This window comes from Talpa occidentalis, unplaced genomic scaffold (assembly GCF_014898055.3).
Source record: "Talpa occidentalis isolate TD23 unplaced genomic scaffold, MPIMG_talOcc4v2.1 talOcc4.9, whole genome shotgun sequence".
Lineage (NCBI taxonomy): Eukaryota > Metazoa > Chordata > Mammalia > Eulipotyphla > Talpidae > Talpa > Talpa occidentalis.
Genome location: NW_023605305.1, coordinates 64,248,965 through 64,268,443, shown reverse-complemented (window position 1 = coordinate 64,268,443; position 19,479 = coordinate 64,248,965). Strand labels below are relative to the sequence as shown.

The 19,479-nt window shown below is 41.7% G+C and overlaps 2 protein-coding genes across 2 annotated transcripts in view; one reads left to right on the top strand and one right to left on the bottom strand.

The window, feature by feature from the left end:
- The window catches only part of PRKAA2 (protein kinase AMP-activated catalytic subunit alpha 2), an 82,146-nt gene extending 81,115 nt beyond the window's left edge, over nt 1-1,031 (top strand). The window contains exon 11 of the mRNA XM_054691666.1: nt 300-1,031. The gene's annotated coding sequence lies outside the window, so the exon portion shown is untranslated. The remainder of the gene's footprint in view (nt 1-299) is intronic.
- Nucleotides 1-19,479, bottom strand: part of FYB2 (FYN binding protein 2) — an 84,734-nt gene that overhangs the window by 24,475 nt on the left and 40,780 nt on the right. The window contains exons 5-9 of the mRNA XM_054691541.1: nt 14,479-14,579; nt 9,631-9,665; nt 7,128-7,159; nt 4,883-4,985; nt 2,120-2,264 (exon numbers count right to left, since the gene is read on the bottom strand). Coding sequence (XP_054547516.1) covers nt 2,120-2,264; nt 4,883-4,985; nt 7,128-7,159; nt 9,631-9,665; nt 14,479-14,579 — 416 coding nt within the window. The remainder of the gene's footprint in view (nt 1-2,119; nt 2,265-4,882; nt 4,986-7,127; nt 7,160-9,630; nt 9,666-14,478; nt 14,580-19,479) is intronic.

Below are 19,479 nucleotides of genomic sequence, written 5' to 3'. Positions count from 1 at the left end.
ACATAGTGACGGACGGGCAGGAGAACTCAAATTTTATATTTTACTTTTTAAATTCTTTCCTTCAGTCAGGAGATTGTTCAGATCATTAAATCTGCCAAGCTTTGACTGAAGTTTGATTTATTTTTTCATTCCTTTAGCAAACTTTTGCTGGGCATCTCCAGTATGCAAGACACTATACCAGATTACAGAAAAATACCAAAATGGTCTTTCTGATTTAAAGGTGCTTACCATATACCCTGGGATACAAACACATACACCATGAATTTTAATGCAATACATGCTATCTTTTTCTTTTTCAGAAAAAGAAATAAATGAAAACAGCACATGAACCAGATACTTCATATGCATTGATAAACAGCTCTGGGAATTAAGTAATACTATCTCCATTTGAATGTGAAAGTAAGTAATTTTCCCAAGGTTATAAGATAAATATATAATGCTTCTGGGTCCCCAAATAGCTTGACTCTAAAGCATAACATGGATACATGATGATTCGGTTGCTCTTTTAACTGTCATGGAAACACATGCGGAATTATGGTCCCTGGAGATTCTGGAAAAGGAGGACGAACTGAGAGAAGGGCAGCTTCTGAAGTAGTGACTTACACATAGATCTTGAAGGATGAAGAGGATAGCAATAGGTAGAGAATGGGCATAGGCATTCTAGAGAGAGATGACACACGCAATTATAGAGGCATTTAAGCACATGGCTGAGACTAGAGCAGAGACTAAATAGAGAAGGAGGTGCAGTTGGACATGGCTAACAAGGTTGGAAGCCGATTTAAAGGACCTTAAGTCCATCTTATCATACTGTATGGATTCTTCCCATGACACTAACACATGAAATGCTAGAGGCTTGCCAGGTTTATGGAGTTGAAATGGACATCTGCTTTGTGTATTCAGTGTCGACTGCCACCCCCACCTTCTCATAGCATCCTTTTATTTCCCTTGGGAAACCCTTCAACCAGTTGTCATGTAGCTTTGGTGTGACTGACTCTTACCCCAGCTCCAGGGAAGGATCTGATTCAGGCTGGGTCTCATAGAGCTTAGATCCCCATTCATGATGACTGGTGCAGGGATCACGTGCAGCTCAACCAGAGCTAGTCCAGACCCAGACCTGGGCCTTTTCTTGTATTTGTTAAGAACATAAAATTTTCTAAATTTCCTCTGGGGTATCTAAGAGAATAGGTGTAAGACTGTTACTACTAGATAGCGTCTTGCCTCTACAAAAGTAGAATTTGTCTGAAATGGCACCAAGTCCAGGAGTGGAAAAAAGGAACACTGAGTCCCTATGGTCATTGTTTTTTTTTTTTTTTTTAAGTTATTCTTGCATACAAGAACTGGGAAACTGGGGTACAGGCCAGAGTTGGGGGGGGGTGAAGGATTCACCAGAGACAGAGTGGGGAACAGAACAGGCAGATCATCTGAAATACACTGCTGAGGGAAGCAGTGGGCGAGTCAGGAGAAATCTGTGCCATGAGGGTAGCTCCCTGACCAGGGATTGAACTCATGCTGCAGTGGCTGCAGCGAGCGTCATAGGTTGCATCTGAAACCCTTGCGTCACCAGGAGCGCCCCCTTATGGTCATTGTTTATGTCCCTGGACCCTGTCTCTGCAGCATTTCTGCTAGGTGGGTCTTTCTTTTTTTTACTTTTGCTTAACAGTATTTGATGGTTGCTACTTGCAATCAAGAGTCTTAACACCATGAAGGTAAAAAGCAATCTAAATACAGCCAACTATCGACACCATACTATGTCATCAGTGAATCAATCAGTGGGCCTACAAAAAGCAACAGGAACTATAAATATGACAAGAAAGGAATAAACATGTTCTGAGTACCTATTACGCAACTTTCATAATCCATGTGAGATCTGTGTTATGATCCCTTTTCATAAATGAAGAAATTGAGCTGCAGGTATATGAAGTTACCACACAGCTAGCGAGTGTGACAGTTGACATTTGAACTCAGGTCTTATAAATCCACTGCTCTTTCCACTATGGTACAGCTGCCACACTAGGGCAAGTTACTTTGCCCATAATATTCAATAAACAAAATACCAACCAGACACAGCTTTAAAATAATTTGGTGATGGTGATGAGAACCAGGGAAGAAGTGAACTTACATTGCCCTTGGGAGTGCCTCGCCAGCTTCGGGTCCTCAGGACAGGCCTTTGTGTGGATGACATCTTGCTTCCCATCCAGCACACTCCTCCTCATGTGGACTTTCATCGTCTGGACTGCTCGAGGTGTACCTTCATAGGCATCCGTCTAAAGGCATATGATTGGAGGGGATTTTGACTTACCTGTTCTCTGCTTACTCAGGCTATTCATTCCTCATGGGTAGCAATTATTTTATTTAACAGTGTCTTACTAGACTCTAAGTTTCATGAGGATACTTATATCTTGTTCACCTCTGAATGACCAATGCATGTCTGGCACAGAGGCAGCCTCTAGGAGGCAGCCAAGGTATAATGGGACATTGATGACAGGGCAGGCTGTCTTAAAATTATAATTTTCACCTTCAATTAGGAAAATGTCAGTTCTTTTGATAAAATGTTTAGAAAGGTTAACTGGTCTGTGCCTCACAGCTCATAATGTATTAAGGCAGGAATTGACCAGAGTCCTGTGCTATGGACGGACCATTTCCTTTTGCCTTATATTTAATCTTCCCACTCACAATTCTTCGGTTTGTTATCATTTCTCCAGTGTCTCTCCTCCACAGCATTTTTTAAAAAACACTGAGAACATGCTAAGCTCTGGAGAGAGATGCAATGGACATGGTCCTTTACACGCTGGTCATGGGCGACAATACAACTAAGGTGCGATGTGGAAAATGTTATGCAGCAGTATTGCTGAGATGGAAACATGGTGTGGGGGTTTCTGTGGGCAGGGAGACAGGTTTGGGAAGATTTTAACACGTTTTATTAAACTGATAGGGTTTAATTTAAAAGACTGATAGGATAAAAGAATATCTGGCTGACATTTTTAGCAAAGGAATGGGGTATTTGGAGGCTGCTGAATGGGTAAATGCTGTGTGCTGAGTACAGCATGTCACGGTATGATGTCAAGGTATGATGTGAATGTTGTGACCCTCGTGCTGTACTCACAAAACTGCAACACATAATGCTATCATTCCTGTGACTCGTGATCATGCACCTTACACGTGACTGAACATGTGCCCGAGACAACCATGTGATCTGGCAGATGATCCCATGTGCCCATCCCATGACACCCAGTAGATCCCATGACATCATAGTGGATCACATGAAGTTGCTCCCATGGCATCAATGTGGATCCCATGACATAACGGATCCCATGACACCAAGTGGCTCCCATGAAGTTGATCCCATGACATCAGAGTGGATCCCATGACATCCAAATGGATCCCATGGCATGGTAATGGATACAATGAAGATCCTATGGCAAAGTAGGCAAACCCATGTTTGGCCAGAGGATCCCATGATGGCAAAGTGGATCACATAAAGCAGATCCCATGTTTCTATGCTTGATCCCATGATGTCATGGGATCCACTTTGTTGATGTGTGTGATGGGATCCACTGGCCAAAACATGGGATTGCTTGCTTTGCCATGGGCTCTTCATGGGACCCATTACTGCATCATGGGATCCATTTAGATGTAATGGGATCCACTGGGCTCCATGTGATCCACTTAATGGGATCAACTGGGCATCATGGGCTCACCCTTGTCATGCGATCTTCATGGGATCCACTTTGGTGTCATAGGATCCACTTTGATATCATGGGCTTGTCATGGGATCCAGTACTGTGCCATGGCATCCATTGCACCATGGGATCCACTTCGTGGGATCCACTGGGGATCATGGGATCACATGCTTTGTCTTGGGAGCCTCACAGGACCCATTTTGCCATCATGGGATCAACTTCATGGGATCCACTGGGTGCCTGGGACCCATTTTGATATCATGGATAATCATGGGATTCATTAGGCCATGGGATCCACTGGGAATCACAGGATCACCTGCTTTGTCATGGGATTTTCACGGGCCCCCTTTGACGTCATGGGCTCAACTAATGTAATGGGATCCATTGGGTGTCATGGGATCCATTTTGAGATCATGGGATTGTCATGGACTCCATTATACCATGGTATCCACTTCATGGGATCTACTAGGAATCATGACATCACCTGCTTTGTCATGGGATCTTCACAGGACCCACTTTACCATCATGGGATTGACTTCACGTGATCCACTCTCATTGGATCCACCGGTCAAAGCATGGGATCTCCTTCATGGGATCCTTCTGTCGTCGTGGGATCTACTTCATGGGGTCTATTGGGTGTCATGGAATCCATCACACATAATGGGATCATCTTGGGATCCACTGTCCAGTCACGAGTGTCAAGTCTCTGAAGAGCCTATGTTGACAGGTCAATCCTATGATGTTTTTGAACGTATAACAAGCCCATGTCTACCGGGATCCCCTGATGATCCCACGGTGGGCAACAACAGGTGTCAATATCGTGGTGGCTGTGACCAAGCTCAGAGACTAAGTCACCTTTGTGAGCAAGGCCTTTGAAGTAGGTCTATACTCCAAGGTAGGGCTAATACAAGGTAGGGCTAATACCAGGTGAGTGACAATGGGAGCCACTTTGTTTTGCCGCCTGGTTATCTTACTGAACTCACACTAGCCCCAGACCTGCTTTGAAGGCTTTCGTGGCTAATAACTGGATAATCTGAGGCTAGAACACAATGTTACTGTCACACTCACTTGTTTGGTAAAATGTTTCAACATCCATACTCTTCTGACGCCTTGTCTCTAAAAAGCTGCATGTATCTCAAAGCTCACCCTGTGAATTAGTCCACTGAAATGTCAGAACTGTTGGAACCCTGGAACACAGATACCTTGGAGATGTGGTTTGAATGTGGATCCTTTTCTATTCTCTGAGGTTCCAGTTCACGTGGTTCTTTCTCCTTTGTTCTTTGATCTTCATCTGCATGTTTAGGGCTAAAAAAATGAGGAGATACCTGGGAATAACTAATCATAGTTTAGATGGTAGTGTACCACTCAATACTAAATGGAATAGGAAAGATGAATTTAAACACAGGTCAGGATCAGGTCAACCATGAAGTTTCCCTTAGTTTCTGTCTGAGTCTTTGGAAAGCTGCACATCTCTCTACATTCACTCCATGAGTTAATACAGATTGTCGGAATGTCAATGTCTGTGCTATATCTTCTACAGTCTCCCAGTTGCCTGTAGGATAAAGCACAAGACCCATTGTGATCTGGCCCCTACCATTTCTTTCAACCTCTCGCCCTCTGCTCCTTCCCTCACTTTTACTCTAGTCTAATTCCCCTTACCTATCATTGTGTGTTGGACATTGCTCCCTTTTTGTCTGTTATTTCCTTTGTCAGTCATGGCAAAGTCATTACTTCCTCAGATTGCTGGAAAACACAATACCTTCTCAATTTGCCTACATCATCTTACCTCTTGGAATCCTTCCCTGCTTTTCCCAAAATGTTATACTTTATTTGTTCTCCACATACTTTGTCCTTGCATGTCATATTGTAACAAGCCTATCAATCTGGCTCTAGTCCCTCCACTTTGTCTTGCTACCTAAAAATCAAGTGAAAAGAGGCAGTGTGCTTTGATGTATGTGTCCTAGCACTACTGCTGTGTAATCCCCAGCAGTAGCAACGCACTGCCTGGCACAGTGGTCTCAGCCAGGGCTTCCTGATGAAATGAATGCCTGGCAGGTGCCCATACAGTCAGTGGCTGCAGTGGAGGTACACAGGGCAGACTCAAGGTGGAGAGATTAATGACAAAACCAAGAGCTAAGTCCTGGGAATAGGAACAGCGAGGCCCAAACTTCTACACCTAGCATGATAGCAAACTAGACACTTCTACACATTTTTTATGGAAGCAGAGGAAAAAGAATCTTTCAAAGAAAGCCAGAAGTGGTGAGAATGCTGTTCTGAAAGACAACAGGAAGTGTTGTCTATAAGCACAGACGTCACTGCTCACCTGTGGCTCCTGAACCCTTCACATTTGCCTGGTTGGAAATACATCTGCATTTTGTAGACTTGGTGTGGAAAAAACAATATAGATGTTGAAATGATGTTCTGGGTATATTAGGATAAATAAAATACTAAAATTTTACTAGTTTTCCATTTAAAATATGCTACCTGAAAAATGTTAAATGACGTATGTGACCTGAATTAGGCTTCTCTTGGACAGGGCTGGTCCCAGTGAGGATGCTCAGGCCCTCCTGGCCTCCGTTTTGCATAAGTTCCCAGCTTCTGGAGGGTCCCACACTACACTGCATGCTCAGGCCACCTCAGTCTGATTGGTGGTTCCTGTGCTGGCCTCAGGTCATGTTTATTCCAAGGGAATAAAATTAATTCCAGGGGGAGATACTAGACCTAGACTCTCAGGAGGCAGGAAAGGCCAAGGCCCTGCTCTGGCCCCAGGGAGTGTGAGAAGTGCCAGGAATACCAAAAAGAAAAAAAGAAAACTTGGGCCCTGCCCACAAGGAGCTCACAGGCCAGAAGTTGGGGTGGTGAGTGATGATGACCTGGCATGCTGGCAAGCACACAGTGACACTGGTGTAAACGTGCACCTTATGTAGGTACCATGGGGAAGAGACTGTTTACTTCTCTACGAAGGAACACATTCAGAAAGGTTTCTTCCAGGAGGGAATGTTTCATGGCCAGAAGTTTACCAGGTCATTAAGTTGGGATGAGTTAATGAATTAAAAGAGCAAAGGCAAAGAGACTTGACATGCATTAGTACATACCAGAACTTGCATATTCTTGGGGATTCCTGTGATTATATCATAGGCCTGCTTGACTGGCCCTCCTTCTAACTCCCAGAGCCTCTGAGAGTAGTGACTAGATCTCCATCTATGCCACAGCCCCAGCAAGGGTGGTACACATGGGGGACTCAACAAGCATTTGCCAAGAGGTGCAGTGTGGGCTAGAATGAGGGGCAAGGGAGAGGCCAGCAGGGTCCCTGGGCAGCATTGCTGCACAGGCACCTTGCAAGGAATGGAAGCAATTGAACCAGGTCAGACCCTGGAAACACAGCTGCCCTCCAAGGAAAATTAGTTCAGTGAGCTGAGTTCTTTTCCTTTTGGAGGTAAAACTCACCTAAGTTCTTGATGGAGGAAACTTTTCCAAGGCTGAAAGTAAAAAGAAAAATAGTCGTTTCCATTACAGATCTTTAGACTTGATCCAAAGAGAGGCAGCTAAGGACTCGGTACCAGAGAAAGTGGACAATGACAATTCAAAGTACCATGAGCAACAGCCTGTGGAGCTGAAGCTTAATCCAAAAAGAAAATAAGCATTCCTGAAGTCACTGTGCATTCCAGAGGGAATCTATGCTTTGACTTAGAAAATTGTTCTCTGAATGCCTTTCCAGGAATGTTTATCTGCAGAATACGGAACCTTTAAATCAGAAGAGGAAATACCCATTTGTGATATCTGAGCAGGTGTCGGGGAAAAATTGGCATATTCAGCAGTGCAAATCATGCTGGGAGTTCTCCTTTACTGATCACGAGCACTCCAATCAAAAACCACATGCTCTAGATTTAGCTCCAATACATTATGCTCCAATAACCACAACACAGGCCCTCCTTTATTCAATCATCAACGATCTGGTGTCATTTGAGGTTTGGAATCGACTAGCCAGGGTGCCTAAAGAAAACAAAATATCTAAGCATCCCAAATGCTGCCCCAGACCCCAACCTACTCCAGCTAATAGTCTTTCCTCCAGGAAAGCCCCACAGGCCTGCATTCCCAACAACTGACTCTTCCTTTCCATAAATTTCTAGCAAAGGCATGGCAGCACTGGTAGAATGACAAGTCAGACGGTACTTGGTTTATCTCTGCTACATTATTTACAGGTTATTTCACCTCTCTGAGCCTCAAGGTATCATCTGTAAAATGGAAGTCGGGGTAAGAGGTCACTGGGGATGCTGAGGACTGAGTGCAGCCATGCTGAGGACTGAGTGCAGCCGTGTATGTCAATGTGCCTGGCACAGAACAGCAGCTGGGAAAGTGACGCTCCATGCTGGACACAAAGATACGAACAGCAGATAGAAATGGTAATTGTCAGAAAAGAGAAAGCAATCACTGAAAACAGAAGTGGGGTAGTTTGGTGTAAAGGCAAGCAGCTCTGAACCCCTACAAAGGCCCAAGAGTGTCTCAGCAAGAGCAGCTGTGGTCCCTAGGTCCCTGTGTTTCAGGGTGCTCCAAGTCACACAGAAAACCAGATTCCACCCACTCAGCCCGAAAACACTGAGGTGCAAATCATGCATGTCTAAAGCTAAACAGCTTAGTATTTAAAGTTTCATGCTTTTACATTTTTTTAAAGATTTATTTATTTATGCATACAAGAGCTGGGGTACAGACCAGAGGTGTCGGGGGGTGAGAGGTTCCACCAGAGACAGAGTGGGGAACAGAACAGGCAGACTGACTGAAATACACTGCTGAGGGGAGCAGTGGGTGAGTCAGGAGAGGTCTGCTGCACCATGTGGGTACCTCCCTGGCCGGGGCTGGAACTCGTGCTGCAGTGGCTGCAGACAGCCTCATAGGTTGTGTCTTAACCCCTTGCGCCACCAGGGAGGCCTGCTTCTACATTTTTGAATGGAATAAAATCTGGCTATTTGGAAAGTTCGCTTGTACAGGAAAGTTTATGTATTCACTGATATTTCTTGATAAGTGAAGCATTTTAACAGAATGTTTCTGCTTTTGTTAATAGTCATATGTAGTTTTTTAGATAGAAAGTGTATTTATAAACAATCTTTTCCAGTAAGCATAAGAAAACTGAAACAGAGTCGAGACCAAGTGAGAAAAGAAAACTTTCACTGCATCCATTACAGCAGGAAGTACTGCTGTGAGCCAGGTGTTGCTGTCAGTGCTTAAACAGTTTGACTTAGCTCTCCCAGCCATTCACTGAAACGCAGGAACAATGATTCCTTTATTTACTGAGCATCTATTATGGAACAGTAGTCACAAGGCATATACCTTTTGCCTTTATGCAGAATACATCATTTTACAGAAGAACCAGCTGAAGCTCAGAGAGGTGACGTGTAGAACAGATTCTAGGCACTTACTATTAAACTGCTTATTTTCACTTGTTTTCATTCTCACAATGACCTCGGATGTGGCTGTGTCATTATCTCTGTTTCACAGGTAAGGAAATGGAATCAAGGTGATACAGCTAGAAGTTAGATGGAGGCTGGCAGTGATTCTGCCTGGACCCTAACTGAGCTGCTCCATTGCTTGCAAGGTGGCGCCCAGCACCCTGCCAACAGAGAGCTTAGAAGACATGCTGTTTTTGAAAGCACAAAATACACAAATGTTTGTGTCAAATAACTCTTCTGTCTAAAGGGAGAGTTATTAAAGGCCAGCTGGTGCTGGCCACCTTAGATAAGAAGCTGGGAATGAATTAGGCCTATCTTTCCCCTTCCCCTCACTCATTTTCTGTCTCCGATATACCAGAGGTCAGAGTCTTAGCAGCTGGTTTCTGGAAAAGGCTCAGACATCAAGGGAAAACTGAAAACCAAGAGCGACCTCTCATAAAAGAAACTGCTTGGAATCAACCCTGCACACCTTGTTAGAGAGGTGGTAAGAAGAGATGAAACAATACCTTTTTGAGTTCTTCAATTCCAACTTCATAAGTTGCTAAAATAAACAGGAAGAAAATTATTTCAAGGCAACTTACTCATTGGTTTCTCACAGCACTCAAAATTAAAGCAGTTATGCAAGATTGCAGAATTCAGTTTTATCAACTTAACAGAACATTGATCTATGTGAGGCTTTGACTATGTGGTTTGGGAAATTCTCAGGTCACTGATCAAGGTTTTAATTTCTGTGGGAATTTCCAGAGTAGAATGTACAGTCAATGAAAACATGAAACAATTCTCAGTTTCCTGTTAAACTAAACACATGCATTCTTCATACATAAGAGAAAGTCCTAAAATCAGAGCAACAACAGCAGGCACACACAAAAGCCGAAAGCCTACTTCGAAAGATGAATACATGCTTACAAGTGTGGCTTCATAAGTAATTTATTCCCTTAAAAATAGCTTGGAAATATATCACCACCAATGCTGGTTCAAATATATTTTTCTGATAGTTCTGTGGATGTTAGTTAATAATATAATGCCAACTTAAATTATTAACTAACATAAGTTGTGGCGAGAATTTAGGTTCAAAGCCCAGTCCTGCCTCTTTCTATTTGTGAGAAAACAGACAAATTCTATTCTTTGAGCCCTGGGTTGCTTATCTGAGAAATGTGGTCAACTGATATTTGCCTTACAGAGTTAATGCAGAGATTAAAGGAGAAGATGCAAGAACATAATAGCTAGCTGGCAAAGTACCAGATAGGTATAGCAACTAGTGATGTGTTTTTTAGATAATTGTGAATTTGACTTTTCTTTGCTTGAATGTTCTCTGTAGAAGCCTCCCCTCTACTAGTAGTGAATTTCATGTGTAAGTGGGCTCCCCAATCTATTTTCTCTTTCTTGCTGCTAGAGAGTCCTGTGGCTTTAGTCCCAAGTACTGACCAGAAACATGCTGCTGTCTAAGCATTATTCTTCTAAACATACAGTCCATTGATGAAGTGGACAAAATCCTAGGTTTCCTTCAGGGACTGTCCACATGTGATCATGGTGGCCATACAGAGCTAAAATGCTGCATGGATGATTAAGAATATGTACTTCAACTTGGGCTACTACACTTTTATTTTGACCAGAGCATTTTATCCTATTTGACCAGAGCATTTTATCCTGTTTTTTGCTTTAGAAACTTTGTTTAGCCTTTAATTCATTCAAAATGTATGCAGTTTGCCTCAAGTCCATTTCAAGTATCCACCCAAGATGGGTATAATAATCCCCTCCCTCCCCAAATTTATCAACCATTTTGTGTTTCTCAAATATTTAACAAGTGATGATGTCTTTACTTTTCCTTGTCTGCTGGGGAGGGAAGAGAGATAGGCTTATTCCTACAAATGGGGAAGCCAAGGGGCAGAGAATCCTTACTTGCCAAGGCTTGTAATTAAAGATAATATATAATCAGTAATCAATAACAGACACTCATAATCTGATACTGCTTTTTAACAAAGTACAGGTTTGCCAACGAACCTGCTCCATCAAAAGGTGCTCCTGAAGTAGAAGTACAAAGAACTGTACCCAAGAGGGTCAGAAGGGATTAGGAAAATCTCATCCTCTGTGGGAGGATGCAACCTACAGAATTGGAGCCCCCACTCACTCGTTTGTGGGGTGACACACTCTCCACTGAGCAGCTTCATCCCAGTTGGGAGGAAAAGGATGAATATCAGAATATGGCCCTCAGTAATATTCTGACTGCTACTACTGTAATGTGGTCACAACTTTCAGACACTCAGCATTTTCTGCATCAACTCCCATGTGACCCGAACATATCCCTTTACCTCATTTACACCAGGTGAGATGATTGTTAAAATTATAAAAATAAGAAGCAGCTAATATTTTCTGCACTTGTAGATAGAGGCACCAATGCTAAACATTTCAATGCAATTTCACTTAATACTCCTGTTGATTACTACTGTATTCAAACTTTACTGATGCAAAAGCAGACAACCAGAGAGTGAAGTAACTTGCTCAAAGCCACTCCATTATGAAATGGTTTGAAATTTTCTTCGGGCTTGGAATCATTCCTTTAAATGAAATTTTACCCATGTGGTTCTTATGGACCTTCACTAAAGGTAGGATTTTTGTTAACCCTGGCAGGGGCAAATCTCAGCCCTTTCTTGGCCTGCTCTGTCACCACCACTGTGGAGGGCCCGGGATGGAGGCAGGGAGGGGTGCCTCATCACAGCCTGAGGAAGGGGACTCCTTACTCAGCACTGGTTAGTGGGGGTACAATCATGGTGTTTTTTTTTTTTTCCTTTGATGTTTACCCAAAGTGGTTATTGTCTAGAGGCTTTCTGGTTTCCCGGCTTCCTATTTTCCTGCTGTTTAGGCTAGAAAAAGCAGGCTTTAGTTTGAGCTTTGTTCATCAGTGCCCAGGGACTTCACCAACTATCTTTCCTCAGGTCCTGAGGCCCCTACCCAGTCTACCTTTTTCTGTCTGCCTTTTCAGAGTCTTCTGGTTTTCCTGTGCTTGTTTTATATGTAATATCCATGGGTATTAGTTATACTTAGCAGGGGAACAGGGAAAAGTAGATTTCTTCCATCCTTTCATAAGCAGAATTCCATTTAATATATATCAGAATAATGCTACAAAGATTATACCCATTTTATAGATTAGGAAACTGAGGTACAGTTGTCAATCAGTAAGTGATGTGAAAGAGTATAGAAGAAACTGGGGAAAAGGTTAAATGGACAGGAACAAATTGCGGTAAGAGAACCCATGTCCACCCATCCTTTTTCCTCTAGGGCAACTGTCTTTGCTCCTTAGAGAAGAACAGGGATGCAAATGGGGGCCTACAACAGAATGCTGTGGATCCCTGCCTGCAGTTCCCAGTTTCATGGGCCCCAGCCGATCTATTTCTGTCTCCCACAGGGATACCCACTCTGGTAGGGGATGCCCTCACTACCCTCCCCTATATTCCACCCCACTCCCCTGTCTATGGCCCTGTGTTTTGTCACCACTCAATTTTCTGAGTCCTTTCTCTTTTTAGTCACAACCATTTGCCTCTTTAGCAGCACCATCCATGATGCACACAGAGACTCCCTCAGGGAAACACTGAAGAGATGCCTGGGTTAATCGTTCCTTCTCTAAGTAACTCAATGTTCCTAGCATTATGGAACATTTCTATCCTGGAGAGAATGAATACAGACCTCTAGTCCAACTTCCCAATTTAAATCTCAGCTTCACCCAGAACCACAGGAGACCCTGTCTATATGCAAACCCTGTGCACACCACCTTAGGGGAGGCTTCTAAAGAATATGCTTTCCCTGCAGCATAGTCTGTCCTGAGGAGCAAAGACCAGGGAAGTGTCTTAAGCAGGATCTTGGGCAAGGAGTCCAGAGGGAGAACGTGTCAGTTCTGACTGGAGCATCCCTTTGGCTTGTGAGCCCTTAGCTTTGCAGAAAGGTATGCAGTGAGAATTCAGCCCATGTATGGCCTATGGCCTTTCCATTCACTCTGCTCTGCTGAGCGGCAGCAGCAGCATCAGGGAACTTGTTAGAAATGCAGGACCTTAGGCCCCATCCCAGAGACACAGAACAGGAATCTGCTTTAACAAGATTCTAGGTGACTCATTTGACTGTAAGAGTCTGACAAGCCATATTTTAATGCAGGAGGCCCAGACACCCCCAAGTATGAAACAGTATTGCCTTATGGGGGTGTTGGGAGGCAGGCATTACTCTATGGCTAGTGCTTTACAAGTCACAAGGGAGGTTTGAAATGCCCAGTCTAGAAGTGAGAGTTTTTCCAGTAGTTCTTTAACCCATTATTTCCTGAGGAAGGGGAGAGTAATTATAATGGGTCTTAACGCCACAAACTTCCCAAATTTACATTCCCAAGCAAATTACTTCGTCTCCCAGAGCTTCAGTTTCCTTGTGTGTGCAACAGAGTTTGGACCAGATGATCTCTCTAACCCTCCTTCCAAGGAAGTCAAAACATCCTCAAATGTTTAGCAGCATTAAATGGTGAAAAGAGCATGAATCTTAGTGGCAGCCCCAGCCTGTTTCACATTATAGTTCTATCACGTATTACTCATGTGACTGTGCAATCTGTCTGATCTTCAGTTTACTTTCTCTGAAGGTAGGTGAATAATGAAATTGCGCTGTGGGCAAGGATGTACACAGAGAACCTAACACAGAACGTGGCACACAGCACAGGCTTAGTGACATACAAGCGCTTCCCAGCACTAATGTTCACGCTGTTTCTATAGAACTGGCTCATCCTACAGGCAGAATAAAGACAGAGAAACTTGTAGAAATGCTTTAATGCCTGCTTCATCTTCTTACCTGGGGGTCTCTTTTATTCACCAAAAGGTCTAGGCTTCATGGACAATAGCAGAGGCAGGAAGCCTTAGCTCTGAACCAATGGTCGGATCCACTAAATGAATCCTCAGCTCCTATTCAGGCTCAACACAGGGACCTAATTCTCATGGTTTGTTATCTCCCTCTCCACACATGGAGTTACCAGGGGACTTCAAGAAAGATACCACAAGAAAGAGAGAAGAAGTTTCTAAAGGAGGAGAAGGAAGAAAAATGAATGACTGTATCTTGATTTTTCCCTCCCACATATCTACAAAGGGCAAAGCATGTAGCTAGACTGGGGGAGGAGAGAAAAGGCAGAGAGAAGCCAGCACTAGGAGTTGTGAGATAGCATTGATATACAACTGGATTTATTTATGAGACCAGACAAGGCAAGAAAAGAAATGAGATGGAAGGGCAGCACGGCAGTGAATTTTTAAACCTTCAGTTAGTTAGAAGGAAATACCATTTTTGACACATTTTCATTCCACATGGGGATACAATATTAATTGGCTTAGCCGACTTACAATCAGCAATTTCTTTTGCAGAGCACAGGTTAATGGAGTTGCCAGAGTGTCTCAGATATGAAATTGTGGCCTCGTAATTATGTGGTTCTTCAAATTCAGCACTAAGAAGCATGGAGGGAAAAAAAAAGGTTACTTAAAAATCTTTAAACATTTTAAAACTTTTTGTACTCTTTTCCTTATTAGGGAAGTAGTATGTCTGGTCAGTACAGTGACCTAAGCAGATAAAGAGGTACACCACCCCCTACTTTAAACATGTAGGAATTCTATATGAAATATAACAAGGCAAAAAATTATACAAAGAAAAAGTAACTTGCAAATGTAACTTACAAAGGAAATGTAACTCGGTAAGTTAAAATCCCTGGGTGCCGCTCATAGAAAGGAAACTTACAGGTAAACATGTCGGTGGGAATTGCAGCCCAGGGACTCAAAGGCAAATTGTGACCAGATAAAGAAAGCTCTTGACTAGGTGGCTGGGGATTAATGTATGAGTCAGATGTTAAATCTCAGCCACAGGCCTCATCTGAATGGGAAACTGGAAATGAGCTATCAGCATAAACGTGTCACAAAACACCACCCCATCAGCAACACAAATTCTAAAAAGCATTTATGTCTCTCTTGGGTACACAGAGGGAAACCTGCTATGGGACTCAGGCCACTGGAACTAAAAAGGAAATCAGAAACAAACAAAACCCCAGCACCAAAGTGAGAGTGGCTTCTAAACACATACCATCTGTATGTTTAAGAAAACAAAGTCAAAACCGGTGCTTGAGATCCAAATTGCAAATCTGAAATCATGTCAAGTCTCTCCTACAACCATGGCACCTATGATTTCCCGAGGGAATCATTCCAACTCAGAACAAGCAAAAACAGCACAAGGAGATGAGCACCGTACACCGTGAGTAGAGGTAACTAACAGGAGAATTAAATGATAGGGAAATGACACAAAAGTGACATTAAGATATATTTTAAGTGCATTCAAAGAAAACGAGAAATATAAGCCATGAGGTTAAACAGAGTGTGTGAATAAAAGAACATGCAGATTTAAGGACAGAAGAAAGGAGTTGCAGAAATCATAGAGCTCTTGAAATAAGAAATTAATGTAGAGGTTGGAAAATAGACAAGCAAAGATAGAGTAAGAGTTGGAAAATATTAAAAGAGAAGTTGGGGCCTCCCTGGTGGCACAAGGCATTAAGATGCAGCACTATGAGGCAGTCTGCAGCCACTGCAGCATGACTTCACTCACCTGGCCAGGGTGCTACACATATGGCGCAGCAGACCTCTCCTGACTTGCCTGCTGCTCTGTATTTCAGTTGATCAGTGTATTTCAGTTGATCTGCCTGTTCTGTTCCCTGCTCTGTCTCTGGTGAATCCTCTCATCCCCCACAACTCTGGCCTGTACCCCGAGTTCTCGTGTGCATAAATAAATAATATTATTAAAAAGAGAAGTTAACCGTAGCAAGAATAAAATCAGAAGGTATAATGTGTTTGTAAACACACAGATACACTGGATTTCAAAATGAAAAAGGAAGCAGATGATGAAAAGCTATAAATAGTCAAATGATAATAGCTAAGACTTCTCTAAAATTGAAAAGGGACATGACCATTAAAGGCTTGAATCAATGGTACAAACACCCATCTCCCCTCTACCCACCTCCAAGTTCAACCCACCTCTCTCCCCTTTCCTCCTCCAAATAATTTAATAGGCAAGTTTTAACAGTTTCAGAGAACAGAAAAAGAAATGCCCCACTCAGTTTAAGAGGATAGTGCAATTTCGATACGTTTCCACAAAAGGAGAAAAGAGGAACATAATCTCACTTAAGAGATTTTAGTGAAAACTCACCAAAAATACTGAAAAACAGAACTAGTATTTAACAACTCAAATCTATTCCAAGGCTTACAAGAATAGCTCAACATTTGAAAATCTATTATTGTAATTAATCATATTAAAACAGTGAGGGGGGAAGAAAAGATTTTAAGAGATGCAAAAAAATTACAGGTAAACTTAGTGAGATTAACCTGTAATAATATCATACCTAAGAGTGAAATGTAATATAGAGTCAATATTTAAACTCTATTGGGAAATTGTGTAATTGGAAAGAGACAAACCTATAGAAAATTGAACAAAGAGTATGGTGGACATCACAGAAGAGAAAACTTGAATAGCTTACAAAAGTGACGTTGTGACCTCACAGTAAACAGGGAAATGAAGAAAAGACAATGATAATTTGGTTCATACCCATCATGTTGTCAGGAACCCAATATCTCACTTGGAAAGTCCATGGAGAAACAACTTTACTGATTTGAGAGTATCCATTGTGGAGGGTAAGTTTCCAAAATCTGGTAAAACTGATAGAAGTTGTTTATTTACTGTGGTTCAGCAATTCTAAGTGGAAACCTCGGGCTACAGTCATTTGTAAGTATGTGCAGCATCCTTTGAAGGGTAGAAATTTAAAACAACCTACATATCCTTCAGCAAGAAAATATAGGAAGAGGCTGTGGTGTGAAATAAAGTGAACAAACCAGATTTACATTCATCAACATAGAACAGAAAATCTAGCTTGGAAAAAATGAAGTTGCAAAGGGTAAGATGTCATTTACACAAAACTGAGTGCTGTTTTGTAGATGTGAGTTGTGAGTTTGTAGCTAAAGTATAAGAAATATACTAAATGGAGACACTCCATTCATAAGAGGAGTTGCCTGTGGGAAAGGAGAGAAAGTAATGGGACGGGGGAGTGAAATGAAGGACGCTTCAGCTATGTCCATAACACGTGGAAAAATCCTATTTCATACCTAATGCTGACAGGAGAGAAGGAAAAGGTCACCCATTATCTTCCCACCACACAAAACTGAGGTCTCAGTACTTTGGTGTTTTTCCTTATTTTTCCCTACTTATAGGCATATAATTATTGTAAACAATGCAAAGTTTACAGTTCTACCCCCCCATTTATTATTATATCATAAATAGGTTCCATCCAATTATTTTCTCTCCTTTGACCATTTTAGATATTTTGTGGTTTCTTTCTTCATCTACTCTAATATTTCTAAAGATGTCTGGATAGTTCATTTTGCTGAAAAGGAAAAATTATGAATGCTTATCTATCAACAATTTCTCCCCTAATTATTTTGCTCCCTCCCCCCTGCATGAAGTAATTGAGAGAAACTTTCTTAAATTATGGACTATTCCATGTAGCCCATGCTCCAGTGGCCTGACAGTCTCATCAGATCAATGGTAAATTAACTGTATTAATAAGAAACAATTTGTGGAAAAATTGAAAGAAGAAGTCTAATCAATTTCTTGGACCACTTTTGTCAGAAATGAATAAATTTATCTGACATTAGATGATCAGAAAGATTTTTCAACTGAATATAAAGAGATTCAGTGTTTCAGATCAATTGTCTTTGTAGAGAAGCAGTCCCAGGATTAATGTTACAGAAAAAAGGGATATCGTTGATGTATTTAAATCTTCCTTTTTGCTACCTGAGAAAGTCTTTTATCTTTTTCCTGGTCCATTAAAACCAGATCTGAGATCTACCTTGATTTAATATAGTGTGGGTGAATACAGAGAACTTGGATTGCAAGGAAGAAATAACACCATGATTCAAATACATCTATGCTTCAATTCCTTTGCTTCCACCTTTATTAAAATATCTGTCTCTAATCTCTCTCTAGCACTATCGACATTAAGGGGCAGCATAGAATTACAGAGTCGGAATTTGGGGTCAGACAGATTTGAATTTGAATCCTATCTCTTTTACTTTCACAGTTTCAAAGTATTGGATAAATACCTTGATGCTCAGTTTCCTCTGAGAATTTTACTCTATAAAGTAGAAATAAGATCTACTTTAAGGGTATATGGTAGATATTGCATGAAATATTTTCCATTTGCACAAATGATTTTACAAAATTGGGCTAGTAATACTCTAGTAGAGGACAGAAATGATAGCATTTTTAAAGTTAGTGTTGAGATTTGAATTTTGGAAGGCTCTTTTTATTCTTTGAGTATGTTTTAATCTTTTCTAATTTTATTAAGGAAATATCTCTAGAAATTTAAAAATTACATAATACATTATTAATGTTTTTTAATGTAATCTCCAACATTATGGGGCAGGAGACAGGTGGGGGAATCCTAAGTGATGAGAAAGAATCACCAGGTAAGACCTGGAAGAAGACCACCCTATACACAGAAAAAAGCAAGTATTTCTGTTTTGTGAGAACTTGCTGTTCTCCTGAGGAGAAGGCAGAAGGCCAGTCAGTGAACTGAAGTCAGGCAACAGGGGAGAGGGAGTTAGGAAAAGAATCTGGGAGCTAAACAGTGTCCAGAACTTAGAGCACTTTCTTGGTCATGGTAAAAAGTTTAGGACCTTTAAATTTTATTCTGAGTTTAAAGTGAAGGCTATGGTTCTGTGATTTGTTTGATTAAATAAACATGTAAGTCAAAGTCTAATGGATGGGTTCACATGAGCGGGAAAAGAGAAGTGTGCACCTCCTAGCAGGCTGAGGTAACCAGGAGAAGCTTCCGGGAGCAATGTCCCTTGGTGCTGGACACTGGACTGAGGAGCAGCAGAGGAAAGATGGATTCCAGTGAGTTCCTGTGTTCATCTGGCAGCTGCCTTACATGATCTGCAGAGCGAGTGAAGAGCTCTGATGGTGCTGTTACTTAGCCTTGTTCAACATAAGAAGGATATACTATTAGATATGCAAATCAATGTAAAATATACAGATAATGGCCTCCTGAAATTATTATTATTTATATAAAAACTAACAGAAGGGAATAGTCTATCAGCCCATATTCTCCCTATTTATCAGTTCCTTACCAACTTAAGTCATTAAATAAATGCTTGGTATTTTCCAGGGAAACAAATGTGAAAGGAAAAAAAAACAGATGATCTCTTCTCACATGGCATTTATCTCCAAAAGCCCTCATGTTGGGAAAGTTCTGAGATAAGATAGTGTAGCTGAACATCTTTCCAAAGGCAGTTCCCAGCTCACATCCTGGATAA